Source organism: Manacus candei, unplaced genomic scaffold, assembly GCF_025592945.1.
Source record: "Manacus candei isolate 608988 ecotype Guabito, Panama unplaced genomic scaffold, ASM2559294v1 h1tg000185l, whole genome shotgun sequence".
Classification (NCBI taxonomy): Eukaryota; Metazoa; Chordata; class Aves; order Passeriformes; family Pipridae; genus Manacus; species Manacus candei.
In genome coordinates this window covers 356,459-382,624 of record NW_026138233.1, presented here as the reverse complement: position 1 = coordinate 382,624, position 26,166 = coordinate 356,459, and the positions used below count along the sequence as shown (strand labels likewise).

The 26,166-nt window shown below is 57.8% G+C and overlaps 4 protein-coding genes and 1 pseudogene across 30 annotated transcripts in view; 4 read left to right on the top strand and 1 right to left on the bottom strand.

Moving 5' to 3' along the window:
• Window positions 1-26,166, top strand: part of LOC127464000 (class I histocompatibility antigen, F10 alpha chain-like) — a 189,835-nt gene that overhangs the window by 53,019 nt on the left and 110,650 nt on the right. For 3 of the 23 annotated variants that reach the window (XM_051774100.1, XM_051774083.1, XM_051774080.1), the window contains one exon: window positions 11,627-11,872. The exons of 12 other annotated variants lie outside the window; for them this stretch is intronic. In XM_051774100.1, coding sequence (XP_051630060.1) covers window positions 11,627-11,640 — 14 coding nt within the window. In that variant the 3' untranslated portion in view covers window positions 11,641-11,872. Of the gene's footprint in view, window positions 1-11,084; window positions 11,161-11,258; window positions 11,298-11,623; window positions 11,873-26,166 lie in introns of those variants that run through there. 8 more of the 23 variants (XM_051774094.1, XM_051774075.1, XM_051774070.1 and 5 more) reach the window with 4 other exon arrangements.
• LOC127464006 (gastrula zinc finger protein XlCGF7.1-like) overlaps window positions 1-26,166 on the top strand; it is a 118,585-nt gene that overhangs the window by 13,107 nt on the left and 79,312 nt on the right. The window lies entirely within an intron of this gene.
• On the top strand, window positions 1,001-6,793 carry LOC127464012 (class II histocompatibility antigen, B-L beta chain-like; annotated as a pseudogene).
• On the top strand, window positions 8,072-9,414 carry LOC127464023 (DLA class II histocompatibility antigen, DR-1 beta chain-like). Its single transcript, XM_051774118.1, has 3 exons — window positions 8,072-8,396; window positions 8,893-9,162; window positions 9,341-9,414. Exons 1-3 carry the CDS (start codon window positions 8,312-8,314, stop codon window positions 9,412-9,414), a joined length of 429 nt encoding a protein of 142 aa, XP_051630078.1. The 5' UTR covers window positions 8,072-8,311.
• Window positions 15,095-17,916, bottom strand: LOC127464013 (class II histocompatibility antigen, B-L beta chain-like). The gene is made up of 5 exons (XM_051774115.1): window positions 17,520-17,916; window positions 16,748-17,017; window positions 15,886-16,167; window positions 15,294-15,400; window positions 15,095-15,179 (listed from the first exon to the last, which is right to left on the bottom strand). Exons 1-5 carry the CDS (start codon window positions 17,602-17,604, stop codon window positions 15,171-15,173), a joined length of 753 nt encoding a protein of 250 aa, XP_051630075.1. The 5' UTR covers window positions 17,605-17,916; the 3' UTR covers window positions 15,095-15,170.

Below are 26,166 nucleotides of genomic sequence, written 5' to 3'. Positions count from 1 at the left end.
AGCTTCCCAGTTCTCTGCAGTCCCGGTTTTTGGGGGGGCAGTGAGGGGGCTCTGAAAATCCCAGGAATGGGGGGGTTTGGGCACTTCCAGACCCACAAAATCCTTTGAACAGGGCTTTTGGGGACATTCAGACCCCAAAAATCTAGGGAACATGGGGGCTCTCCTAGATCCCAGAAGTTACAGGAACATCGTGGTTGGGGCACTCCCTGACCCCAAAATATTGGAAAAGAGGGGCTTGGACACTCCTAGAGCATAAAACTCATGGGAATAGGGGGTTGGGGCACTCCCAGACCCTAAAAATCCCCGAGAAAGTTGGCTTGGGCACATCCAGAGCCCAAAATATTGGAAAAGAGGGGACTGGACACTCCCAGACCCTAAAAATCCCAGGCAGAGTGGGATTTGGAAAGCGTCACACCCCCAGAATCCCAGGAAGTGGAAATTATTGGGCACTCGGGGCCACCCAGAACTTCATTCCCACGTACCCAGGTCAACCCAAACGCCAACCCCAGGAATCCGGGAACTCCCAGAACCCACCTTGGACCCCCCAAAACCCGGGCAGGGTCAGCAGCAGCAGCCAATGGGAGCGAGTGCTGTTGGTGCGTCATCAGCTGCCGGGCAGACCCGTCCGGAACGGAGCCCTCCCCGAGCTCAGCCAATCAGAGAACGCCCTCAACTCATTTTGGGGACCCGTGGGAGCTCCGGGAGCCCGGGATGGGCGGTTTTGGGGGTTCCCTGAGCTTTGGGAGCCCTGGCTGGGCATTTTTGGTGGGCCCTGAGCTCCCCCCTCCCCCGCAGCCCACGGACCCCCCGAACCCTCCAGCCCCGGGGCTGCCGCGGGGGCCCCCAACGGCCCTCAGCCAATCCCAAAGCACCCACGCCGCCCGCGCCCAATCCCAGCGCGCCGCGCTGATGACTCATCAGTCGCCGGGAAGACGCCTCGAAAAAAGGGCCCCAACTGCGCCCTCAGCCAATCAGAGCGCGCCCCAAACCCCCCAAAACGGCGCCGCCCGGCTGGTTTTGGGCTGTCAGCAGCTGTCCGGCGCTGGGCATGGAGCGTGTGCGGGGAGCTGGGGCCGTGCTGGCGGTGCTGGTGGTGCTGGGAGCCCCCCGGCTGCGGGCGAGGAGCTGTCGGGTGAGCGGGGGGGGCGGGCAGGGGGTCGGGTGGGAAAGGGGGGAAGGAGGGGAGAAAAGAGGGGGTGGGAGCCCCAAAAGTGAGTGCGAGGGGGGTTGAAAGCCCCGGAATGAGCGGGAGGGGTGTGGGACCCCCAAAAGTGAGTGGGAGGGGGTTTGGAAGTCCCGGACTGAGTGGAAAGGGGGTGGGAGCCCGAAAGTGAGGGTGGGGCGTTCTTCGGATTGGGGGGACGGTGGGAAAGGGAGGGGGGGAAAGGGGTGGTGGGAGAGCAGGCAGAGAGGTGCCATGGGGGTCCCTCGGTGTCCCTTGAGCCCTGGTAGGGGGTTCAGTTCCTGGAGCTCTGGAGGGGGTTGTATCCGCATTGTGGGGGTCCCCAACCCCCCTGTCCATCCCCGGGGGACTGATGAGGGAGTTCCCCTCACCCAAGAGCCGGTGCTGGGGCGTCCGTGGGGTGGACTGGGTTGGGAAAGGGGGGTCCGGGGTGGCCCCTTGATCTCCCACCCTGTTGTGGGGGGCTGGAGGATGATGGGGGGGACGGGGCACCCCCTGACCCGTGTCCTGCACACACAGGGGTGTTCCAGTGGATGGGAAAACAGGAGTGTCATTTCATCAACGGCACCGAGCAGGTGAGGTTCCTGGAGAGGCACTTCTACAACCGGGAGCAGCTCCTGCATTTTGACAGCGACGTGGGGGTCTATGTGGGGGACACCCCATTTGGGGAGATCTAGGCCAGAGACTACAACAGCCACCGTGAATATCTGAAGTACAAACGGGGTCAGGTGGACACGTACTGCCGGTACAACTACAAACTTGGTACCCCGTTCAGCGTGGAGAGGAGAGGTGAGCGTGGGGCAGAGCGGGTCCCCTCGGCACCTGCTCTGGGAATGACCATGGAGCCCCTCAAACCCTCCCTGGGAATCACTCCAGACCTCTCAGCCCTCCCTGTGCCCGTTCCCGTAGCCTTTTGCCCACTCCGCGTTCCTCCCAGTCCATCCCAGTCTCTCCCAGTGCCTCCCCGCGTTTCCACCCCGCTGGGGCCACCCCGCTCCCGCCCCTCAGCCAATCCCAGCGCGTGTCTCTGATGACGCTCCAGTTGCCAGGCAGACCCAAACCAAAGAGTTCCCCCACCACGACTCAGCCTCCCAGTCCCGAGCGCTCCTTCCCAGTCCACACCAGTCACTCCCAGTCCCTCTCACTCCACTCCCAGACCCTCTCGATCCACTCCCAGACCCTCACAGTCCATTCCAAGACCCTCTCAGTCCATTCCCAGTCGTTCTCACTTTACTCCCACACCTCCCAACTCTCTCCTCAGTGCCCCCCCAGCCCATCCCTTTCTACCCCAGTCTATTCCCAGTCCCTCCCACTGCCATCCCAGTCCCTCCCAATGTCCTCCAAGCCCTCTGCCCTCCCTCCCAGTGCCCCCCAGCTGAGCCCAGTGTCTCCCCCGTCCCTACCAGTGCCCCCCAGCGTGTCCATCTCGCTGGTGCCGTCGAGCTCCCAGCCCGGCCCCGGCCGCCTGCTCTGCTCCGTGATGGATTTCTACCCTGCGCCGGTGCAGGTGAGGTGGTTCCAGGATGGGCAGGAGCTGCCGGAGCACGTGGTGGCCACCGACGTGGTCCCCAACGGGGACTGGACCTACCAGGTGCTGGTGCTGCTGGAAATCCCCCCCCCGGCGCGGGGTCACCTACAGCTGCCAGGTGGAGCACGTCAGCCTGGAGCACCCCCTCAGCCGGCACTGGGGTACGGCCCGGCCCCCCCAGCCCCGGGGGCGACTGGGGGCGACTGGGAGGGAGTTTGGGGGGTGCTGGGGTTGATGGGAGGGGGGTTGAAGGGTCCTAAAGGGTCTGGGAGGGGCTGGGTGGGATCCCTGCAGGGGCTGGGAAGGGACTGGCAGGAGGTTGGAGGGACCCCCGGGTGGGCTGGGGGAGAGCGGGCCGGGCTCTGTGGGGTGCCGGGGGGTGCGTGGGAGGAGGTTTTGGGGGTGCTGACCCCCCCGGCTCCCCCCAGAGATGCCACCGGACACCGTCCGCAGCAAGATCCTGGTGGGGGTCGGGGGCTTCGTCTTGGGCTTGGTCTTCCTGGCGCTGGGGCTCGGCTTCTACCTGCGGGAGAAGGTAAAGGGGGGTCCCCAAATGGGGGTCGTGGCCCCCCCCTTGCTCTCCCACAGCCTTTGGGCCCCCCCTGTCCCCCCAGCCCCTTTGCTCTCATCCCCTTTTCTCTCCCCACAGAGCTCCTGAGCCGCCGGCGGCCGCAGCCCCTCCCCGTGGCCTCGGGCCCAGCCGGGACCCCCCAAACCCTGCGCTCATTTGGGGGGTCGCCTGTCCCCCCCTTCCCTGCATTTCTTCCCACACTAGCCAGCTGTTCCCAGTGTTCCCAGTAAAGCTTCTCAGTGCTCTGCAGTCCTGGGTGTTGGGGAGAGGTGGGGGGGGGTGTGCAAAAATCCCAGGAATGGGGGAGGTTGGGCACTGCAACAACTACAGAATCCTGGGAGCAGAGGAGTTTTGGGAACTCCCAGACCCTAAAACTCCTGGGAACTGAGGGGTCTGGACACTCCCAACCATTCAAACTAATGGGAACAAGGGGTTGGGCACTCCCAAACCCACAAAATCCTGGAGAAAGGTTGTTTGGACACATCCAGACCAAAACCAGTGGACAAGAGGGACTGGACACTCTCAGACTCTAAAACTCCCGGGAACATTGGGGTTTAGGCACACTAAGACCCACAAAATCCCGGGAACTCGGGGCTTTGGGAAACATCAGCCCCTCAAAATCTGGGAACAGGGTGTTTGGGCACATTCAAACCCCAAAAATTCTGAGAACAGGGGGGTTTGGGTACTCCCAGACTCCCAAAATCCCAGCAACAGGGGGTTACTGGACACCCACGGACACCCAGAACCTCATTCCTACGTATCCAGGACACCCCAAACCCCATCCCCAGCAATCCGGGAACCCCCAAAACCCACCTCGGACCTCCCAAGGCCCGGGCGGGGTCAGCAGCAGCAGCAGCCAATGGGAGCGAGCGCTGTTTTTGCGTCATCAGTTGCCGGGTAGACGAGTCCCGAACTGAGCCCCGATCGGACTCAGCCAATCAGAGACCGCCCTGAGCTCGTTTTTTGGTCAGCGGGGGCACTCCCAGACCCCCAAAATCCTGGAGAAAGGTGGGTTTGGACACATCCAGACCCTAAAAATCCTTGGAACGGGGGTTTTGGAAGTTCCCAGCCCCCCCAGAAACCAAGGGACAGGGGAGTTGGGAGCAATCGGACACTAAAAATTTTGGGAACATGGGGGGGTGGGCTCTCCTAGACCCTAAAAATCCCAGGAATATGGGGTTTAGGGCACTCCCAGAGCCCAAAATATTGGAAAAGAGGGGCTTGGACACTCCCAGACTCCTTCAAAATCCTGGGAATGGGGGGGGGGGGGGGGGGGGTTGGGCACTCTCAGACCCCCAAAATCTTGGAAAAAGATGGTTTGGGCACATCCAGAGGCAAAAAATCGTGGGAAAAGGGGGGTTTGGGACATGTCAGTGCCCTAAAAACCCAGGAACACAGGGGTTGGGGTACTTCCAGACCCCCAAAATCATGGAAAAATGGGGTTTGGGCACTCCCAGACACTAAAAATCCTGGGAATAAGGTGGTTGGGCACTCCCAGACCCCAAAAATCCCGGGAACAGGGGGGTTGGGACAAACCCAGACCCCAAAAATCCCGGAAAAGGGAAGTTGAGCTGCACCCAGACGGCCAAAACCGCAGGAACGGGGGGGGGGGGGGGTGGGCACATCCAGGTGCCCAAAATCCCCGGAAAACGAGGATTTCTCACCCCCTTCTTCCCCATCACGGCATTCCCACCTATCCAGGTCACCTCAAACCCCATTCCCAAAAATCTGGGACCCCCCAAAAACCAACCTTGGACCCCCAAAATCCCAGGAACAGAGGGGTTGGGGCTCTCCCAGACCTTAAAAATCATGGGAAAAGGTGGTTTGGGCACATCCAGAGCACAAAAATCTTAGGAACGAGGGGTCGGGGCACTCCCAGAGCCCAAAATATTGGAAAAGAGGGGCTTGGACAGTCCCAGACTCCATCAAAATCCTGGGAACAGGGGGGGTTTGGGCACCTTCAGACCCTCAAAATTTTGGGAACAGGGGGGTTAGGACACTCCCAGACCCCAAAACATTGGAAAAGAGGGCTTTGGACACTCCCAGACCCTAAAACTCCTGGGAACAGGGGGGTTTTGGCATTCCCAGAGCCATGGAATTGTGGGAACAGAGGGGTTTGGGCAACGCCAGACCCACAGGATTTAAGGAACAGAGGGGTTTGGGCACCCCCAGACCCCAAAACATTGGTAAAGAGGGGTTTGGACACTCCCAGACCCTAAAACACCTGGGAACAGGGGGGTTTGGGCACTCCCAGACTCCCAAAATCCCGGGAACAGGGGGTTATTGGACACCCACACCCACCCAGAACCCCATTCCAACGCATCCAGATCACCTTAAATGCCATCTCCAGTCCATCCCAGTCATTTCCAGTCCATCTCACTCCACTCCCAGACCCTCTCGATCCATTCCCAGTCGTTCTCACTTCACTCCCACATCTCCCAACTCTCTCCCCAGTGTCCCCCCAGCCCAGCCCCTTCTCCCCCACTCTCTTCCCAGTCCCTCCCACTGCCATCCCAGTCCCTCCCAGTGCCATCCCAGTCTCTCCCAACGCCCTCAAAGCCCTCTGCCCTCCCTCCCAGTGCCCCCAGCTGAACCCAGTGTCTCCCCTGTCCCTGCCAGTGCCCCCCAGTGTGTCCATCTCGCTGGTGCCGTCGAGCTCCCAGCCCGGCCCCGGCCGCCTGCTCTGCTCCGTGATGGATTTCTACCCTGCGCCGGTGCAGGTGAGGTGGTTCCAGGATGGGCAGGAGCTGCCGGAGCACGTGGTGGCCACCGACGTGGTCCCCAATGGGGACTGGACCTACCAGGTGCTGGTGCTGCTGGAAATCCCCCCCCGGCGCGGGGTCACCTACAGCTGCCAGGTGGAGCACGTCAGCCTGGAGCACCCCCTCAGCCGGCACTGGGGTACGGCCCGGCCCCCCCAGCACCGGGGGGGCAACTGGGGGCGACTGGGAGGGAGTTTGGTGGGTGCTGGGGGTGATGGGAGGGGGGTGGGAGGGTCCTAAAGGGGCTGGGAGGGGCTGGGTGGGATCCCTGCAGGGGCTGGGAAGGGACTGGCAGGAGGTTGGAGGGACCCCCGGGTGGGCTGGGGGAGAGCGGGCCGGGCTCTGTGGGGTGTCGGGCGGTGCGTGGGAGGAGGTTTTGGGGGTGCTGACCCCCCCGGCTCCCCCCAGAGATGCCACCGGACACTGTCCGCAGCAAGATCCTGGTGGGGGTCGGGGGCTTTGTCTTGGGCTTGGTCTTCCTGGCGCTGGGGCTCGGCTTCTACCTGCGGGAGAAGGTAAAGGGGGGTCCCCAAATGGGGGTCGTGTCTCCCCCCTTGCTGTCCCACAGCCTCTGGGCTCCCCCTGCCCCCCCAGCCCCTTTTCTCTCACCCCCTTTTCTCTCCCCACAGAGCTCCTGAGCCGCCGGCGGCCGCAGCCCCTCCCCGTGGCCTCGGGCCCAGCCGGGACCCCCCAAACCCTGCGCTCATTTGGGGGGGTCGCCTGTCCCCCCCTTCCCTGCTTTTCTTTGCACCCCACCCAGCTGTTCCCAGTGTTCCCAGTAAAGCTTCTCAGTGCTCTGCAGTCCTGCTCACTGGAGAGAAGGGGCTGGGGGTGACTTGGGGGGAAACCGCGGGGGGAGCAGAGTTTGAGGGGGGCAGAACCGGCCCCAGGATGGATCGGGAATGGGGAACCCCCTGAGTCCCTCATATGTCACCCCGTTCTTGGGGGGGTTTGGGGGGGCATCTGCACCCCAACAGGGCACCCAGCGCACCCCAAGAGGTGCCAGGACCCATCTAAACCCCGTAACAGAGGTGCTGGGAATCCCAAATTCAGTGGGAGGGGAGTGGTACCCCCCAAAAGTGGACGGGGGCGAGGCAGGGCTGAGGAGTGGGGAATGATGGAAAAGGGGTGGGAGAGGTCAGAAAGGTGGGGAAAAGGAGGATGTGGGACATAATCCTGTCCCCAGCTCCCTGCACACAGTGGAGCTTCCCAGTTCTCTGCACTCCTGGTGACTGGGGAGAAGGGGGGGCTTCAAAAATCCTGGCTACGGTCAGGGACACTCCCTGACCCTGAAATATCACAAAAGAGGGATGTGGACACTCCTAGACTGCAGAAATCCTGGGAACAGGGAGTTTTGGATCCTCTCAGAGATAAAAAATCTTGGGAGCAAGGGGGTTTGGACATTCTCAGAATTACAAAATCTTGCAGAAAGGTGGTTTAGGCACATGCGGACCCTAAAAATCATAGGAACGGGGGGCTGGAAACATTCAGAACCCAAAAATCTTGTGAGCATGTGGGTATGGGCTCTTCTAGACCATAAAAGTCCCACGAACCAGGGTTTGGGGCACTGTCAGACCCCAAAATACTGGAAAAGAGGGACTTAGACACTCCCCTACCCTAAGACTCCTGGGAACAGGGGGGATTTGGACATCCTAGACATTATAAATCCTAAAGAAAGATGGTTTGGACACACCCAGGCTCCGAAAATCCTGGGAACAGGGGGTTTGGGCAATGTCAGCCTCCCAGTAAACCAGGAATGGGGGGGTTGGGCTGTCCCAGAACTACAAAATCCGGGAAAAGAGGGAGTTAGGTACTCCCAGACCCCTAAAATTGTGCGAACGGAGGGGTTGGGCACTCCCAGTTCCTCAAATCTTATAAAAGTAGTTTGAGCACCATCAGCATCTAAAAAACACGGGAACAGGGGGGTTGGGGACATTCAAACCCCGAAAAACTTGGGAACACGGGAGTATGGGCTCTCATAGACCGTAAAAATCCGAGGGACAGGGGGGTTGGATCAACCCCAGACCCCAAAATATCGGAAAAGAGGGGCTTAGACACGCCCCCAACGGCCCTCAGCCAATCCCAAAGCGCCCACGCCGCCCGCGCCCAATCCCAGCGCGCCGCGCTGATGACTCATCAGTCGCCGGGAAGACGCCTCGAAAAAAGGGCCCCAACTGCGCCCTCAGCCAAGCCCAGCGCGCCCCAAACCCCCCAAAACGGCGCCGCCCGGCTGGTTTGGGGCTGTCAGCAGCTGTCCGGCGCTGGGCATGGAGCGTGTGCGGGGAGCTGGGGCCGTGCTGGCGGTGCTGGTGGTGCTGGGAGCCCCCTCGGCTGCGGGCGAGGAGCTGTCGGGTGAGCGGGGGGGGGAAAGGGGGGGCAAGAGGGGAGAAAAGAGGGGGTGGGAGCCCCAAAGTGAGTGCGAGGGGGGTTGGAAGGGCCGGAGTGAGTGGGAGGGGGGTGGGAGCCCCAAAGTGAGGGCGGGGGGTCTGGGGATTGTGGGGCCGGTGGGAAAGGGGTGGGAGAGGGGGGCAAGGGGATGTGGGAGAGCAGGCAGAGGAGTGCCCTGAGGGACCCTGGGTGTCCCTTGAGCCCTGGATCAGTTCCCTGGGGCTCTGGGGTGGTGGGATCCGCATTGGGGGGGTTCCCAACCCCCCTGTCCATCCCCGGGGGGCTGATGGGGGGGTTCCCCCCCAGCCAAGAGCCGGTGCTGGGACGTCCGTGGGGCAGAGGGGGGTGGGAAAGGGGGGTCCGGGGTGGCCCCCTGAGCTCCCACCCTGCTGTGGGGGGCTGTGGGATGATGGGGGGGGGGGGGTCGGGGTACCCCCTGACCCGTGTCCTGCACACACAGGGGTGTTCCAGAGGATCACAAAACGCGAGTGTCACTTTATCAACGGCACCGAGCGGGTGAGGCTCCTGGAGAGATACATCTACAACCGGGAGCAGCTCCTGCACTTCGACAGCGATGTGGGGGTCCATGTGGAGGACACCCCGCATGGGGAGAAGTTTGCCAGGAGCTTGAACAGCCAAAAGGAATATATGGAGTTCACACGGTCAGCTGTGGACTGGTACTGCCGGCACAACTACAGGGTCGTCACCCTGTTCACCGTGGAGAGGAGAGGTGAGGGTGGGGCAGAGCGGGTCCCCTCGGCCCCTGCCCCGGGAATGACCCTGGAGCCCCTCAAACCCTCCCTCGGAATCACCCCAGACACCTCAGCACTCCCTGTGTCGGTCCCCGTGGCCTTTTGTCCTCTCCCAGTCCATCCCAATCCATCCCAGTCCATCCCAGTCTCTCCCAGTGCCCCCCCGCGTCTCCACCCCGCTGCGGCCACCGAGCTCCCGCCCCTCAGCCAATCCCAGCGCGTGTCTCTGATGACGCTCCAGTTGCCAGGCAGACCCAAAGCAAAGACTTCCCTCACCACGACTCAACCTCCCAGTCCCGAGCGCTTCATTCCCAGGCCACACTAGTCCTTCCCAGTCCCTCTCACTCCACTCTCAGACCCTCTCAGTCCATTCCCAGTCGTTTTCACTTCACTCCCACATCTCCCAACTCAAAGGGACACTGACTTCCTCCTCACCTGCCTGGGGGGCCCAAGGCATCTTCCTCTTCCTCGCAGCCTCCTCCTCCATCCGCCCAAGCTTTGGGAAGCAGAAATCCTGATGGGGGTGAAAACAAGGGGTGAATGCGTTGCCTTGGGGGTTCCTCCTGCCCAAGTCTAGTTCTAGGACTCACCAGGTATCTTGTGTCCATAAAAACCCCCAAAACAACAACAATCAGCCCAAAAACCCCTCCCAGGAGTTCCCCCTCTCTGCTCTCTGGGGTTAGGGGGGTCCCCCATGTCGGGCCTGATGGCACTTCTGCCTGCATTGGGGGTCCCCCTTCTCCGGGCTGCCGGGGGTCCCGCGGTTCTGGGGGCTTCCCACTCTCCGGGGTCCCCATTAATGTTGCCAGGGGGGTCCCAGGGCTCACTTCTCCCCACTCTGCCTCTCGGGGCCGGCCGGCCCTCCTCTCTCGGCTCCCACCCTCGCAAACCTCTTGGCGCTCTCGGCTCCCACCCCGCCTCAAGGCCCCCCCTCCTCTCCACACTCCAAGGCCTTCCCCCTCTCCGGGACCCCCGCTTAAGGGGCCCGGCGCTCCCTCTCTGCTCCCCCCCCTCCAGCATTCCGGGGGTACCCCAGCTCCGGGATCGCCCCTCTCCGCTCTCCCCACTCCGCGGCTACCGGGGTTCCCCCCCGGCTCTCACGAGGGCCCCCAAACCGCTCTCGCCCCCCCCGCCATTGCCCAGCCACCGCCAGAACCTTTTGGCTGCTCTTCTTTGTGCTCCCGCTCGGCTCCTCCCTCGGCTGGGCCGCCGCTTTTGGCGGGTTTCCTCCTCCGGGATCCGCCCCCTGCAGCCCTTCCCCCCCTGGACCAGCCCCCTTGGGCCCCCCTTTGGCCCCCCTTGGGCCCCCCTTGGGCCCCCCTTGCCCAATAAGTCTGATTATACAGACAAGCAATTGCTTTTAACCCACAAAACCCAAATGTATAACCCAGCACCCTGGGGCATGAACAAAGTGGTTTTCCTTGCCCCCCCCCGAGTCCAAAGTAAAGGGAGAGGAGAAAAAACCTGCTGGTGGGAGAGCTGTTGCAGTCTGGTCAGAAGTGGTGATTGCAGTCCAGTTGAGGGTGGTGGTCTCAGTCTGGTTGAGAGTGGTGAGCTGCAGCCTTCCTCTGGATCCCACGAGTGGTGGAAAGGTTCTGAAACTCCAGGTTTATATATTCTCCAGTTCAGGCAGGAATGGTCAGTCGCTCCCTCAGAGCAGGGAATTCCATAAAAGGATGCTTAGTTCGTTCTCTCAGAGCAGGGAATTCCATAAAAGGATATGAAGATTGCCAGAGTGGGCAATTCCATAAAAGGGTATGAGGACAGGGACACCCCCCCCACCTTGCAGGCCTCCACCCCCCGACAACAGTTCCTGGGAAAATGGCATGGAAGGCCATAGAATACACACTTTTGGGCTACACCCATCCAGTGAGGAATCGGTCCCAGCTGTTCTAACTAGGACACTGTGTCCGTCATCGCTGCCATCATCATCATCATCGGCCTCATGGCAGTCGGTGTCTGGAAGCTCCGATCCGGTAACTCCCGGGATGGGGGTCGGCAAGGGGCACGGATCCGCCCGGCAGCATTCCGGGGATCCTGTGCCACGGGTGCTGATCCCACTTTCTTTCCATAGGGAGCAGGGAGGGGAATGGATACGACCCCGCGCCCACCAGTGAGTCCCAGCAGCGTGTGGGGATCCAGATCCTCTGTGCAGGGATCCCAGGATGGATGCCGGGATTCCAGAGGGGAATGGGGGCCTAATGGCTGGAGCGGGATTGGAAGGGGATTGCAGCTCAGGGCAGGATTCCAGAGTGGGGTCAGGTGGAATTGTGGACTGGGATCAGGGCTGGATTCTGGAGTGGGATTGGGGTGGGATGGACAGAGCAGGATCAGGTGGGATTCTGGAGCAGTTCCTACTCTCCCTGGGCTCCACAGCCGGCTCCATCCTCTGGGATGGGAACAGGGACATAGTGACTTCTTTCCCCACTCTCATCCCAGCAGGAATCACAGCCTGAGCGATCCCGGAGCTGGATCCGCCCCTTCCCTCTCCCTGTGGAAAGGCAGGAGCTGCTGGCAGAGCTCATCCCGCTGCTCCCACCCACCCCGGCCCCCCTGCGGCTCTTCCCGATGGATCAACTTCCTGCTTTTTCCTGTGTGAAACCCAGGACCACAATTATTCCTGAGGCTTTAATTTGGGTGTGAAAATCTCCTGCTTTGGGCAAGAAATCCTGGCTCCCTCCTCCGGCATCCGGCAGTTCCTCTGTGGGAACCAGGAATAGGAATGGGGACAGGGGGGACTGGGATGGGGACACTGGGGACAGGGATGGGGACACTGGGAACAGGCTGGGGACAGCAGGAATGGAAATGGGGACGTCGGGCCATGAATTTTGGGTACTTGATTTTAAGGCCTTTTGCCTGCACATCAGGCACAGCAATGGGAAGGAGGCAGCATGAGGCTGAGAGGTTTCTGTCCTGGTTTGTGGGCTTGGGTGAGATTGGGCCAGAATTACAGGACACCTGTAAAATCTGGGCTTTGGGAAAGGTTGGGGAGGGTTGGGAAAGGTGTTCAAAGGGTGGTTTTGCCTGAGGTGTTAAACATGGGAGCGGGTCTGTCTTCCCAATTCCCAAGAGAAGAGATCCCAGAAAGCTCCCCTGCAGGTTGTGTTTTAAGGAACAGGAGAAGAGACCGAGGGTAAGGGGTTTCTTTCCTGGAGGGAAGGGCTGTCGTTCACTTGCAGGAGCCCTGTGCTGAGATTGCCAGTCTGACTGCCCAAACTGAACACAGCTGAAGATTCCTGCCAGACAAAAGGTGGCAGGACAGAAAGCTCTTACTGCCCATGGAGTGCTCAGGGTGTCCCACCAGCTGCACCTGAGACCTCGAAGCTCTAAGCTTTCCTTCCTGGGGGAAAGGGTTGTCCTTGGCTTGCAGGAGCCCTGCACTGAAATTGCCAGTCTGACTGCCCAAACTGAACACAGCTGAAGATTCCTGCCAGACAAAAAGGGCCAGAACAGAAAGCTCTTGCTGCCCATGGAGTGCCCAGGGTGGTCCCCCAACTGCATGTGAAACCCAAAGGTTCCAGGCTTTCTTTCCTGGGGGAAAGGCCGGGACATCCCAAAGAGTCCCGTGGCAGACAGGTGGGGCTGCACTGTGGGGGTGTGAGGTGTTGGTTCTTTGGTTTCCAGGGGCTATTCCAGAATGGAGAGGACAGGCTGTGACATCCCAAAGGGGCCCATGGCACAGGGTTGGGCTGCACTAGGGGCTGTGAGACATTGGTTTTTTGGTTTCCAGCAGCCATTCTGGAATGGAGGGGATAGGCCGTGACATCACAAGAGGGCCCATGGCACAAAGGTGGGGCTTCACTTTGGGGTTGTAGGGCGTTGGTTCTTTGGTTTCCAGGGCCTGTTCCAGAATGGAGAGGACAGGCTGTGACACCACAAAGGAGCCCTTGGCACACGGATGGGGTTGAACTGTCACATGGTGGGGGCTTGGTTCTTTGGCTTCCAGAGGCCATTCCAGAATGGAGAGGATAGGCCAGAATGGATAGGACAACAAAAGGGCCCAAAGCACATGGGTTGGTCTGCACTATGGTGTGGGGTGTTGGTTCTTTGGTTTCCAGGGCCTATTCTGGAATGGAGAGGACAGGCTGTGACAAGAAGTGCCTGTCAGAACTGCAAAGACGGACGCACAAGAATCTTCTGTGGGCATATTCTCTGCTCTGCCCTGCACATCTTTGTGCTGGGGTCAAAACACAGCCTCTCTGCTTCCCTCCCCTGAGGAACTTGTTCTTAGACATCCCTTTCCCCTCCCGGTAATTCCCAAGCCTGGACCCGGCTCTCATCCCCTCTCTGGCTCAGAGCCCTTTCACTGGGATGGAGTTGTGATGATATTTTTGGTCTGTGTTTGGCCTTAGCCACCTGCAGTAGTTTACAGTTCTTCCTGCCAAGTTAACTGATAAAACAGTATATTTGTCCTTGGAGGGAGAACTTCTGTATAAACTGTTTTAATTGGTCTCCTGTGATTGGTTAATGGCTCGTCAAGGGCATTTGGAGGAGAAAGTGATGATGAGGTGAGGAAGGCTCACCCCCAGACTCAATTGGGAAAGACCCCCAGGACTCACTGCGCCTCCCTGGGGGGATTTCCAAAGTGCTCACCCATGCACAGGAGGGGGGCACTGACATAACCAAGGGGGTGGGATTGGGGACCCCTGACAGGGCAGTGCTGGCCACACCTCCCCGGGCAGGTGTGCTCAATGAACTGTACAAAAGCAGACACGTTTTCCGTGCTGGGGGCGGCTCTACACGAAGGACCAAGTTGCTTTTAGCGGGGCCGCCTGCTGGAGTGGGAGCCTGCCAGCCCCTCGGAACACGCAGCTGCTGCAGAGGGGCTTTAGAGGTGGTCAGAGTGGGTAAGACTCTCTTATAGGTGACACCTGGGTGAGTAGGGTGTTGTGCCTTCCTTTTAGGATCTTTTTGTTCACTTTTCTCCTCCCTAATCCCTTTCTCTTGAGTGCCTATGTTTTCACTGTTAGCCACCTTTGGTAATAAATGGTTACTTTCTTAAGTAGCAACGGTGTCTAGTTTTTCACCTTCCAGTATCTCTCGGACCTTTTCCCTCCCTGATACACCGCATGTGCCTAAACCACCTTTCTCCAGGATTTTGTAGTTCTGAGAGTGTCCAAACCCCCCTGTTCCCAGGATTTTTAAGGTCTGAGAATATCCAAACCCCCCTGTTCCCAGGATTTCTGCGGCCTAGGAGTGTCCAAATCCCTCTTTTGTGATATTTCGGGGTCAGGGAGTGTCCAAACCTTCCTGTTGCCAGGATTTTTGAAGCCCTCCCATATCTCCCCAGTTACCAGGAGTGCAGAGAACTGGGAAGCTTCACTGTGTGCGGGGAGCTGGGGCCGTGCTGGGGGTCCTGGTGGTGCTGGGAGCCCCCCCGGCTGCGGGCGAGGAGCTGTGGGGTGAGCAGGGGAATGGTGGGAAAGGGGGGAAAAGGGGAGGAAAGAGGGGCTGATGTCCCACATCCTCCTTTTCCCCACCTTTCTGACCTCTCCCACCCCTTTCCCATCATTCCCCACTCTTCAGTCCCGTCTCGCCCTCGTCCACTTTTGGGGGTACCACTCCCCTCCCACTGAATTTGGGATTCCCAGTACCTCTGTTACGGGGTTTAGGTGGGTCCTGGAACCTCTTGGGGTGCGCTGGGTGCCCTGTTGGGGTGCAGATGCCCCCACAAAACCCCCCAAGAACGGGGTGACATGTAGAGGACTCAGGGGGTTCCCCATTCCCGATCCATCCTGGGGCCGGTTCTGCCCCCCTCAAACTCTGCTCCCCCCGCGGTTTCCCCCTCAGTCACCCCCAGCCCCTTCTCTCCAGTGAGCAGGACTGCAGAGCACTGAGAAGCTTTACTGGGAGCACTGGGAACAGCTGGGTGGGGTGTGAACAAAAGCAGGGAAGGGGGGGACAGGCGACCCCCCAAATGAGCGCAGGGTTTGGGGGGTCCCGGCTGGTCCCGAGGCCACGGGGAGGGGCTGCGGCCGCCGGCGGCTCAGGAGCTCTGTGGGGAGAGAAAAGGGGGTGAGAGCAAAGGGGCTGGGGGGGCAGGGGGGGCCCAGAGGCTGTGGGAGAGCAAGGGGGGGGCCACGACCCCCATTTGGGGACCCCCCTTTACCTTCTCCCGCAGGTGGAAGCCGAGCCCCAGCGCCAGGAAGACCAAGCCCAAGACGAAGCCCCCGACCCCCACCAGGATCTTGCTGCGGACGGTGTCCGGTGGCATCTCTGGGGGAACCGGGGGGGTCAGCACCCCCAAAACCTCCCAGAGACAACCCAGGACCCCACAAACACCATCTTAGTCTCTCCCAGCCCACCCATGACTCCCTGAAATCTCCTGCCAGTCCCTTCCCAGTTCCTCTGGGATCCCAAAAAGCCCCCCCCATCCCCTTTAGGACCCTCCCAATCCCTCCCATCACCCCCAGGGCCCCCCTGAAACCCCTCCCAGTCCCTTCCCAGCCCCCTTAAGACTTCTCTGAACCCCTCCCAGTCAACCCAAGACCTCACAAGCTTCCTTCCAGCCTTTCCAGACCACTCCTGAAAACTCCCTCCCAGTTGCCCCCAAGACTCCCCAAAGCCCCTCTCAGCCCTCCCAGCACCAACCAACCTCCTTCTCAGCCTCTCCATTGCCCCCCAAATCCTTCCCATTCCCCCCCAGACTTCCTCCCAGTCGCCCCCAGTTGCCCCCCCGGTGCTGGGGGGCCGGGCCGTACCCCAGTGCCGGCTGAGGGGGTGCTCCAGGCTGACGTGCTCCACCTGGCAGCTGTAGGTGACCCCGCGCCGGGGGGGGATTTCCAGCAGCACCAGCACCTGGTAGCTCCAGTCCCCGTTGGGGACCACGTCGGTGGCCACCACGTGCTCCGGCAGCTCCTGCCCATCCTGGAACCACCTCACCTGCACCGGCGCAGGGTAGAAATCCATCCCGGAGCAGAGCAGGCGACCGGGGCCGGGCTGGGAGCTCGACGGCACCAGCGAGATGGACACGCTGGGGGGCACTGGGAGGGACGGGGGAGACACTGGGCTGAGCTGGGGGGCACTGGGAGGGACAGGGGAGACACTGGGCTGAGCTGGGGGGCACCGGAAGTGAGGGGAGAGGGCTTGGAGGACATTGGTAGGGATTGGGATGGCAGTGGGAGGGACTGGGAATAGACTGGGATAGAAGGGGAGGGGCTGGGGGGGCACTGGGGAAGAGAGTTAGGAGACCTGAGGGTGAAGTGAGAACGACTGGGAATGGACTGAGAGGGTCTGTGAGTGACGGGGCTGGACTGGGAAGGAAGCGATCCGGACTGGGAGTCCTGGGGAGGGAACTCTTTGGTTTGGGTCTGCCTGGCAACTGGAGCGTCATCAGAGACACGCGCTGGGATTGGCTGAGGGGCGGGAGCTCGGTGGCCCCAGCGGGTGGGGAAGCGGGGGGGCACTGGAAGAGACTGGGATGGACTGGGAGGAGGCCAAAGGGCATGGGAAAGTGCAGAGGGAGGGCTGAGGGGTCTGGTATTATTCCCAGGGAGGGTTTGAGGGGCTCCAGGGACATTCCTGGGGCAGGGGCCGAGGGGACCCGCTCTGCCCCACCCTCACCTCTCCTCTCCACGCTGAACGGGGTGTACAGCTTGTAGTTGTGCGGGCAGCACGTGTCCACCAGAGACCGTGCATACCCCAGTCGTTCTTGGTCGCTGTTCCATTTCCTGGCAACGTTCTCCCCATACGGGGTGTCCCCCACAAAGACCCCCACATCGCTGTCGAAGTGCACATATTGCTCCCGGTTGTAGATTTTCCTCAGCACATTCCTCACGCGGTCAGTGCCGTTGATGAAGTGACACTCGAACTTAAACATCTCCTGGAACACCCCTGTGTGTGCAGGACACGGGTCAGGGGGTGCCCCGTCCCCCCCCATCATCCCCTCCACAGCAGGGTGGGAGCTCAGGGGGCCACCCCGGACCCCCCTTTCCCACCCCCCTCTGCCCCACGGACGCCCCAGCACCGGCTCATGGCGGGGGGGAATCCCCCCATCAGCCCCCGGGGGATGGACAGGGAGGTTGGGGACCCCCCCACTGCGGATCTACCCCGCAGATCCCAGGGAACCACTCCGGGGCTCAAGGGACACCCAGGGACCCCCGTGGCACCCCTCTGCCTGCTCTCCCACACCCTTTTCCACTCTCTCGCACCCCTTTCTTACCATCCCCACAATCCCCAGACCCACCCCGACCTCACTTTGGGGCTCCCACACCCCTGTCACTCACTCCGGGCCTTCCGACCCCCCTCCCACTCACTTTTGGGGCCCCCACCCCCTCTTTTCTCCCCTCTTTCCCCCCTTTCCCCCCCACCCCCTTTCCCGCCCCCCCCCGCTCACCCGACAGCTCCTCGCCCGCAGCCGGGGGGGCTCCCAGCACCACCAGCACCGCCAGCACGGCCCCAGCTCCCCGCACACGCTCCATGCCCAGCGCCGGACAGCTGCTGACAGCCCCAAACCAGCCGGGCGGCGCCGTTTTGGGGGGTTTGGGGCGCGCTGGGCTTGGCTGAGGGCGCAGTCGGGGCCCTTTTTTCGAGGCGTCTTCCCGGCGACTGATGAGTCATCAGCGCGGCGCGCTGGGATTGGGCGCGGGCGGCGTGGGCGCTTTGGGATTGGCTGAGGGCCGTTGGGGGCCCCCGCGGCAGCCCCGGGGCTGGGGGGTTCGGGGGGTCCGTGGGCTGCGGGGGAGGGGGGAGCTCAGGGCCCACCAAAAATGCCCAGCCAGGGCTCCCGGAGCTCAGGGAAACCCAAAAAACGCCCATTCAGGGCTCCCGCAGCTCCCACGGGCCCCCAAAATCACCGGAGGGCGTTCTCTGATTGGCTGAGCTCGGGGAGGGCTCCGTTCCGGACGGGTCTGCCCGGCAGCTGATGACGCGCAAGCAGCGCTCGCTCCCATTGGCTGCTGCTGCTGATCGTGCCCGGGCCTTGGGGGGTCCAAGGTGGGTTTGGGGGTTCCAGGATTGCTGGGGTTGGGGTTTGGAGTGTCGTGGATAGGTGGCAATGAGGGTCTGGGATGCCGGGTGTGCCCAATAACCCTCTGTTCATGAGATTTTGGGAGCCTGGGAGTGTTTGAACCCCCTGTTCTCAGGAGTTTTAGGGTCTGGGAGTGTCCTAACCCCTCCATTCTAAAATTTTGGGATCTGGGTGTGCCCAAACCCTTCTGTTTTCACAATTTTGGGGCCCTGGGAGTACCTAAACTTCTCTTTTCCAGGATTTTTTTTGGATCTGGGTGATCTCAAACCCCCCTGTTCATAGGGGTTCAGGAGGCTGACATTTGTCCAAATCCCCTTTTCCTAGTATTTTGAGGGTCTGAGAGTGCCCAAACCCCACTGTTCCCAGGATTTTGATGGAGTCTGGGAATGTCCAAACCTTCTTTTCCAATATTTTGTGCTCTGGGAGTGCCCAAAACCCCTGCCCTTCAGATTTTTAGTGTCTAGGAGAGCCCATACCCCCATGTTACCAAGATTTTTTAGGTCCTAATGTTCCCAAACCCCCTGTTCCAGTTTTTCAGACACTGATGGTGCCCAAACTCCTCTTTTCCAAGATTTGAGGAGCTCGGAGTGCACAAACTCTCCTGTTCCCAGGAATTTTAATGTCTGAGAGTGCCCAAATCCCCCGTTCCTGGGATTTTCAGAGCCCCCTCAATGCCTCAAATAACCAGGACTGCAGAGAACTGGGAAGCTTTACTGGGAACACTGGGAGCAGCCGGCTGGGCTGCGAAGAAAAGCAGAGAAGGGGGGACACACGACCCCCCCAAACTCAGCGTGGGGCTGGACTGGAAGGTCCCGGCTGGGCCCGAGGCCACGGGGAGGGGCTGCGGCCGCCGGCGGCTCAGGAGCTCTGTGGGGAGAGAAAAGGGGGTGAGAGCGGGCAGGGGGGGCCCAGAGGCTGTGGGAGAGCAAGGGGGGGGCCAAGACCCCCATTTGGGGACCCCCCTTTACCTTCTCCCGCAGGTGGAAGCCGAGCCCCAGCGCCAGGAAGACCAAGCCCAAGACGAAGCCCCCGACCCCCACCAGGATCTTGCTGTGGACGGTGTCCGGTGGCATCTCTGGGGGGAGCCGGGGGGGTCAGCACCCCCAAAACCTCCTCCCACGCACCCCCCGGCACCCCACAGAGCCCGGCCCGCTCTCCCCCAGCCCACCCGGGGGTCCCTCCAACCTCCTGCCAGTCCCTTCCCAGCCCCGCCAGGGATCCCACCAAGCCCCTCCCAGCCCCTTTAGGACCCTCCAACCCCCCTCCCATCACCCCCAGCACCCACCAAACTCCCTCCCAGTTGCCCCCAGTTTCCCCCTTTCCCCCCCGGCCCCCCTGCCAGTGTGCCCCCGGTGCTGGGGGGGCTGGGCCGTACCCCAGTGCCGGCTGAGGGGGTGCTCCAGGCTGACGTGCTCCACCTGGCAGCTGTAGGTGACCCCGCGCCGGGGGGGGGATTTCCAGCAGCACCAGCACCTGGCAGCTCCAGTCCCCATTGGGGACCACATCGGTGGCCACCACGTGCTCTGGCAGCTCCTGTCTGTAGGGAATTGGCTATAGAACAGGGCTTGCCTAGGCTGTGAGAAAATCTGAGTTAGCGAGGTTACAGTGCCCTTGTACCCTGTTAGCTGGCTGGTAAACAGGACATTGTGATTAGCAAAACAAAAAGCAACTGAGTACCACCTGTGTCAACAAAGAAATGAGTATAAGAGGTGAGATCAACATTTAAGCAGAACCAATAATGAGCTTAGCTTTTGCAATATGTATGAACTAATTATAAAGCATATATTAAGCTGTTAGCAATGATCAATAAACGAAGCTTGCTGATTCTCATATTGAGCGTCTCATTAGTCCCTCGCCACGACAAATGGCGCCGAACAAGGGACTAAGTTGAATCTGCAGTCCCCGAAGCTTGAACAGGGGGCAAGTTAAATCTGCATCCCCCAGGGGCTAAGTTAAATCTGTAAGCCCCAAGGGACTACGTTTAATCTGCGGTCCCCGAAACCTGAACAGGGATAAAGTTAAATCTGCATCCCCCGAAGCCACGGTCTGACGCAGTAGCCGGTTGGTCTTGCAGCAGCACAAGAGGCAAAAGAGCTGGACTCCGTGCCCCAGGCGACCTGACAGAAGGGTCCTGGCTGACAACACCGCTGACATCTTGTAAAGGGCTGCAAAGTGCACTGAAGATTTATAGGTATGGAAAGACAAGCGGTGCTTTCATTACTCCAGTGCTTTTTAGAAAAGCGGGGACTTAAGGGTATAGATTTGAAAAAAGAATTACCAAGATTGCTTACGACGAGGGTTGCTAAAAGTTGTTTTGTGGACCCTAATACAGTTTTTGATGAAAGAGAATGGAGATGTTATGAGGTTAAGTTGTGGGAGGTTGCCACGGAGACGGAGCTCAGTGTAACATGACAGAAGTGGAGAGGCTGCCAGGCCAGCCAGACAAGACGCCTGGACAGGTGAGCCACCGAGAACAAAAGGGATCTAATGTTGCATCTATATGGAAGTCTATCCTGCTTAAAAAGGAAGAAAAATTAGACGAACTGGCTTTGTGGCAGATGCTGCTTTCATGTAAGGGCCAGGGATATGAAGCGAACACTGTAACTGCCTTTACTATCTCTACTTGGAAAGAACTTAGTGATAAGCTCTTTACTGCTGCCTCTAAGGGAGAAAAAGTTGCTGCTTCCCTCCTTACAACTTGGCGATTGTTATGTGGAACAGTAAAAGACATTAAAGCACAGTCTGAGGGCATTAGAATGCTACTAGATACCATCATACAGAGAAATCGTGTAAAAAGGGAGTCGAGCGGAGTTGAAGGGAGCCAGAGCGGGACAGGAAATCACGGATCGGGGCCGGGGACAACCGAGCGGCCCCACCAACATGAACGCGGTGCAACATCTCGGCAGTGCATATCCAGGACGATCGGAGACGATGGCTGCAGTGTGAAAGTACTGCTGATGGACCAGGGATGAACTTTACAAACACTATGACTGAGTTCCACCTGAAGACATTTCCAGCTTTTCATCTGAACTGTACTGCGGGACTGCGCTGCGCGTTTGTGGCTGTGTTCACGGCGCTGGGTGCTCACACCGCCGTGCTGAGTGAACCCGTGCCGGCGCCGGGTCTGTCCGCCTGTGGCGGGTGCCTGCGGGGCGGCGCTGGGCAGCGGGGCAGTGGCGGTGGTCGCGGTTCCTGTGCGGCCCCGGCTCGGAGCGCTCCGGGATGCCGCAGAGCTGGGGCCGGTGATATCGCTCGGAGCGCTCCCGGATGCCGCAGAGCCGGGGCCGGTGATATCGCTCGGAGCGCTCCCGGATGCCGCAGAGCCGGGGCCGGTGATATCGCTTGGAGCGCTCCCGGATGCCGCAGGGCCGGGGCCGGTGATATCGCTCGGAGCGCTCCCGGATGCCGCAGAGCCGGGGCCGGTGATATCGCTCGGAGCGGTGCGCGGCCCCGGCTCGGAGCGGTGAGCCCGCGCGCGTGCACGCCGGCGGCCCCGGGTGCGGCGGGCGGCGGGGGGGGCTCTGTGTCCCCCGCACTGCTGACAGCCATGGTCCCGGGGGGTGTGCGTTCCCCTTCCCTTCTTTGCAGCGAGTGTTTTTTCCCTGGTGCCGCTCCTCTTCCTAGAGCGGCGAGTTAATGATGGTAGCAAAAGCCTTGGGTGGTGCAGTCGGGGGAGGAGGAAAAGCTGTTTGTCCTTTTCCCCGTTACACCAATCACCCCCTCTCTGAAATGTGTCTGTTTGCAGCTGTTCTCTCCCTCTCCTATGTTTTGTCTTTTCTTAAGCAGACTCTGTGATTAAGTTCCTTCTGCTGATCTCTCTGGGTGAGCCCGGCCCCTCCTTCCCCTCCTTCATCCTTCGGCACCAAGGAGCGTGGGGGAGGCAAAGACGGTAAAACACGAAAAAAAGGGAAAAGGGAAAAAACAACTTAAAATTAACAATATCCCAACTTATAAATCAAATAAGATTGCATTGTTTTTACAGCAGTAGGTGTCACGCATACAGCGTGCTCATGGCATTCTCAAACGTTTTCTTCAAAACAGGGAGACTGACGAAAAATCCTTTGAAGCAAGATTAGAAATAACGGAACATCCGTGCTTAGCTTTTTGCATATTACAGAAGGTTATTAAGAATTTCCTATCGTTTGCTATTTTGCTTCTCTTACATGAAATTTGGCTGTTTCCCCCAGGGGCAGGGTGCAGGTAGAAGATTTGGAGACGGAATGATGAGACAGAAGGGGACATAGTCTTGCCCCCTGCAAAAGTAGTTTTATTGCCTTTATGATAGAATATCATTGCTGTATGAGAAGAGTTGAAGATTTCCAAGATAATATTCTGTTCTTTCTTGCTGTATTTGTCTTTTACATGGAGAGTTATGCAGGATTTGCAGATTGCTGATGGCAGCTATGCCATAAATTTCCTTTGTATTATGAAACTGATAAGAAGTGCACAACCAATGACTACTTGAAAATGTGTGTGAATGATGGATGTCTGAGGTGGCCCCCTAAGAGTGTGTGAAAAAAGATTGTGTGAAAGAGAAAAGCTACATGAATGTGTGACTGTGTAAACTTAAAAATACCTTCTGCCGGTGTCAAGATTTTAGAGATGTGTAACATGATTCTGTTGAACCATAGTGACTCCTTATTCTGAAGGGTAAATGAATTCTTCAAATTCCCACCATGAGTGACGAGGCTTTGGTTATTTCTGGACTAGCCCTGTCCGGCTAGCTGTTTGATCTGAACTGAGGTTGAATAAGGGGTTCTTGCATAGGTTTGGTGTTCTATTTCTGCCTTGTTTCAGAAATTTGTGAAGGTTAAGTCTCAGGTGGAGTTTTTCCACTGCTGTTGTTCCTTAGCTGTGTAAGCTGCGCAGGAGATCACCAGTTTTAAAGCGAGTAAAAACCATAAGCCAGCAAACATTGGTGCAGACTGCAAGGTTGGCAGAGCCCGAAGCAAGGTACACCACTATGCATCCAGGTGCCCGGGAACCATTCTTACAATTCGTGGAAAAGCTGCAAGACACTGTAGAGAAACAAGTTTTGTGACAGATACAGAAGTTGCTAGTTACATAACTAGCTAGAGATAATGCAGGCTTGTGCCAGGGTGAGGTCCTTAGACCATCAAATAATTGCATTTGCATCTGCTATGGCAGTAGTGAGGGTCGTTTTGAGCTTTTCTGTGTTTCCCAGGATTTAAATCAGGAGTTGTCGATGTTGCTGCCTTGTTTGCTCAGCTCATTGCAGGGGGGCCTTTAGGCTGTCAAGGCCATCCTGCGTGCCTTCTCAAAAACATCTGTAGTGTTGTGGATAGTGTGTCTTCAGGCCTCCTGGCTGGAGCCCAGAGCAGACCAGTTATGTTGATCAGTGTGACCAGAGCTGAAGTGTTGTTTTAAAGAGTCCTTATATATTGTCTTCAAAACCCCTCCTGTGCACCAGCTGGTAGCAATATTCATTGTAAAACGGCTAGTCTCTCCTCCTTAAAACATGCCCTACCCATTGTAGCTGTGTTCTCAGCAAAATAGCCTCACTAATTGTGATTACTCCTTGTTTCATACCAGACGTATTGCTTGCATAATTTGACTAGTGAATGTTTAGGGTTGTACGAAGGCAACCTGTACTCTTCATGATGCTCAAAGCTTGCTGTTAATTGTCCAAACAAACAAACAGACTTCTGTAGTCATTCCAAGAGTTAGGGTTGTGATACTAGGAGGTACTGCTCGGAGTTTTCCTTTAGAACATACAGATCCTGTGTGACTTAAACAATGGCTCCTACCTACAGAACAGCTGTTGGCCCTGCAACAGCTTGTCAGAAGGCAGCTTGATGCTGATTACATTGAACCATCTCAGAATCCTTTAATTACCCCTGTGTTTGTGATAAAGAAAAAAAAATCTGTGAAATGAAAACCTTTGCATGATCTTTGCAGACAGGTTGGTGCAGTCATGGTTAGTAAGCATTGGCTTACTGACCCCTTCTGTGCTTTCTGCTGAATAACCCATTGTTATTATTGATTTGACAGGTTATCTTCTCACAATCCAGTTAAATCCCAGTGATAGAGAAAAGATGTGCATTTTTAGTTCCATCTATTATTCGTGCAGAACCTTATGAGTGTTATCCATAGAAAACCCTCTCCCATGGAATGAAAGGCTTTTCTATAATTTGTCAGTGGTTTATGTTTCCAATGCAATTTTCTGACTGTCTTTGTTGTCATTATATAGATGATATTTCTGCTAGCTGTAGCCACTGAGGATCAGCTGGGTGTGTTGGACGCTGAAACCAGAAAGAGTCTACAATTCTTTGGCCTAGTAGTTGCTCCTGACACGGTGCAGTGAAAAGTACCCTGGAAATATTTAGGGTTCACGTACACAAAAAGCAGTCATTTCTCAACCAGTTATGCCAAGTCTTAATTTTCAAGCGTTGTTTGTACTCTAAAGAACTCCTTTGCAGAGGATTGTTCCAGCAAGTTTCCTATGCTTCGATCCAGTGCAGTTTCATAGTTTTTCACCTCTTTTACAGTTTTGGGAAAAACACGCTGTGCTTGGCCAAAAGCCTCCTTTAAGCTGATGGTCTTGTGGTCCCTGTGGGAGCTGGGGGCGGAGCGCAGCGTGCAGGTGTGGACCTTGTCCTTCTCACAGTAGCATTCCAGCAGTTTACTGTACTGGGGGATTTCCTCTCAGCCAAAACCTGGGCACCACAGAGCCCCACCAGGACGTAGTTTTTTCTGAGTGTTCTTTGTGCTGTGCTTACTCAGGTGGGCTTGGCACAGGGAGGCCTTGCAGGTCAGGCAAGTCTTCATGGCTGGACGGGGGCCTGTGGGGTAAAGGCAGAGTGGGCACTGGGAAGGGCCCTGCTGGCATATTTCTGTTCCTTCTGTATGCACTCCTTGCAGAAGCTGTGACCGCACCCCAGGGACATGGGGTTCCTGTAAATGTCCAGGCAGATGGGGCATGTCAGTTCATCCTCCAGCCTGGCCTCAGCACCCACCTCGGCCATGTTGCCTGAGCCTCGTGACAGGGCTGAGAGCAAGGAGGAGGGCACTGGTGAGAAACTGAGAGCACAGCATACAGAAGCCTTCAGATGTCGATTTAGCTTAATTCATTCTATTGCTCGCTCAGTTGTTGTCTCTTGTCCGGATTGTCGTCGTGCTTGTACTGTCTATTTTAGTACTAACCCTCGAGGTCTTACTCTGGCAAAAGATCCTCAAGAGTTAGATTTAATGGGATCACTGTCTGTACATAACACAAGTGGTAATGGGACTCAAACCTGTTTTATGTTGGGATTATTTCAATCTAGATTAAGTGTTTATCAAAGCCGTGACTTGTCCAGCTGGCACAAACTGCCTAGCCTGTACACAAAAGAACTGTAGAGCCTGAGTGAAACAGTAGGACACACAAAGAAAGTAACAGTAACAACTAGTCCTATAGACTTGTAGCTTCAATCTATTTTTGGTTCTATGTCTGAATAAGTTTTAAGTTTTGTTAAAGAAAAGCCTATGATGGTTGTTGACAATTGTTGTAATTTTAGTAATAGTTCATATTGTTTTTTCTTGTATTGTTAAATGTGTAAGTGCTATAACAGAGAAAACATTATTGGCCCAGAATAAAAAAACGGGGGTATTTGTCGGGAATTGGCTATAGAACACGGCTTGCCTAGGCCATGGGAACATCTTAGATAGGAGGTTACAGTGCCCTTGTACCCTGTTAGCTGGCTGGCAAACAGGACATTGTGATTAGCAAAACAAAAAGCAACTGAGTACCACCTGTGTCAACAAAGAAATGAGTAAGAGGTGAGATCAACATTTAAGCAGAACCAATAATGAGCTTAGCTTTTGCAACATGTATGAACTAATTATAAAGCATGTATTAAGCTGTTAGCAATGATCAATAAACGAAGCTTGCTGATTCTCATATTGAGTCTCTCATTCTTCCCTCGTCCGACAGGATCCAACATCTCCTGCCTTGGCCTGGCCCCCTCTCAGCTCAGCACTGACCCCTTTGCAAATGGGGCATTGTCTTGGTGCC

What these genes read in the sequence shown, in the direction of transcription:
- LOC127464023 (XM_051774118.1), top strand. Translation starts at nt 8,312, where the DNA reads ATGGAGCGTGTGCGGGGAGCTGGGGCCGTGCTGGCGGTGCTGGTGGTG. An exon ending in TGCGGGCGAGGAGCTGTCGG is followed by an intron (nt 8,397 to 8,892) that starts GTGAGCGGGGGG and finishes CTGCACACACAG; the next exon opens with GGGTGTTCCAGAGGATCACA. An exon ending in GTTCACCGTGGAGAGGAGAG is followed by an intron (nt 9,163 to 9,340) that starts GTGAGGGTGGGG and finishes AGTCTCTCCCAG; the next exon opens with TGCCCCCCCGCGTCTCCACC.
- LOC127464013 (XM_051774115.1), bottom strand. Translation starts at nt 17,604, where the DNA reads ATGGAGCGTGTGCGGGGAGCTGGGGCCGTGCTGGCGGTGCTGGTGGTG. An exon ending in TGCGGGCGAGGAGCTGTCGG is followed by an intron (nt 17,018 to 17,519) that starts GTGAGCGGGGGG and finishes CTGCACACACAG; the next exon opens with GGGTGTTCCAGGAGATGTTT. An exon ending in GTTCAGCGTGGAGAGGAGAG is followed by an intron (nt 16,168 to 16,747) that starts GTGAGGGTGGGG and finishes CGTCCCTCCCAG; the next exon opens with TGCCCCCCAGCGTGTCCATC.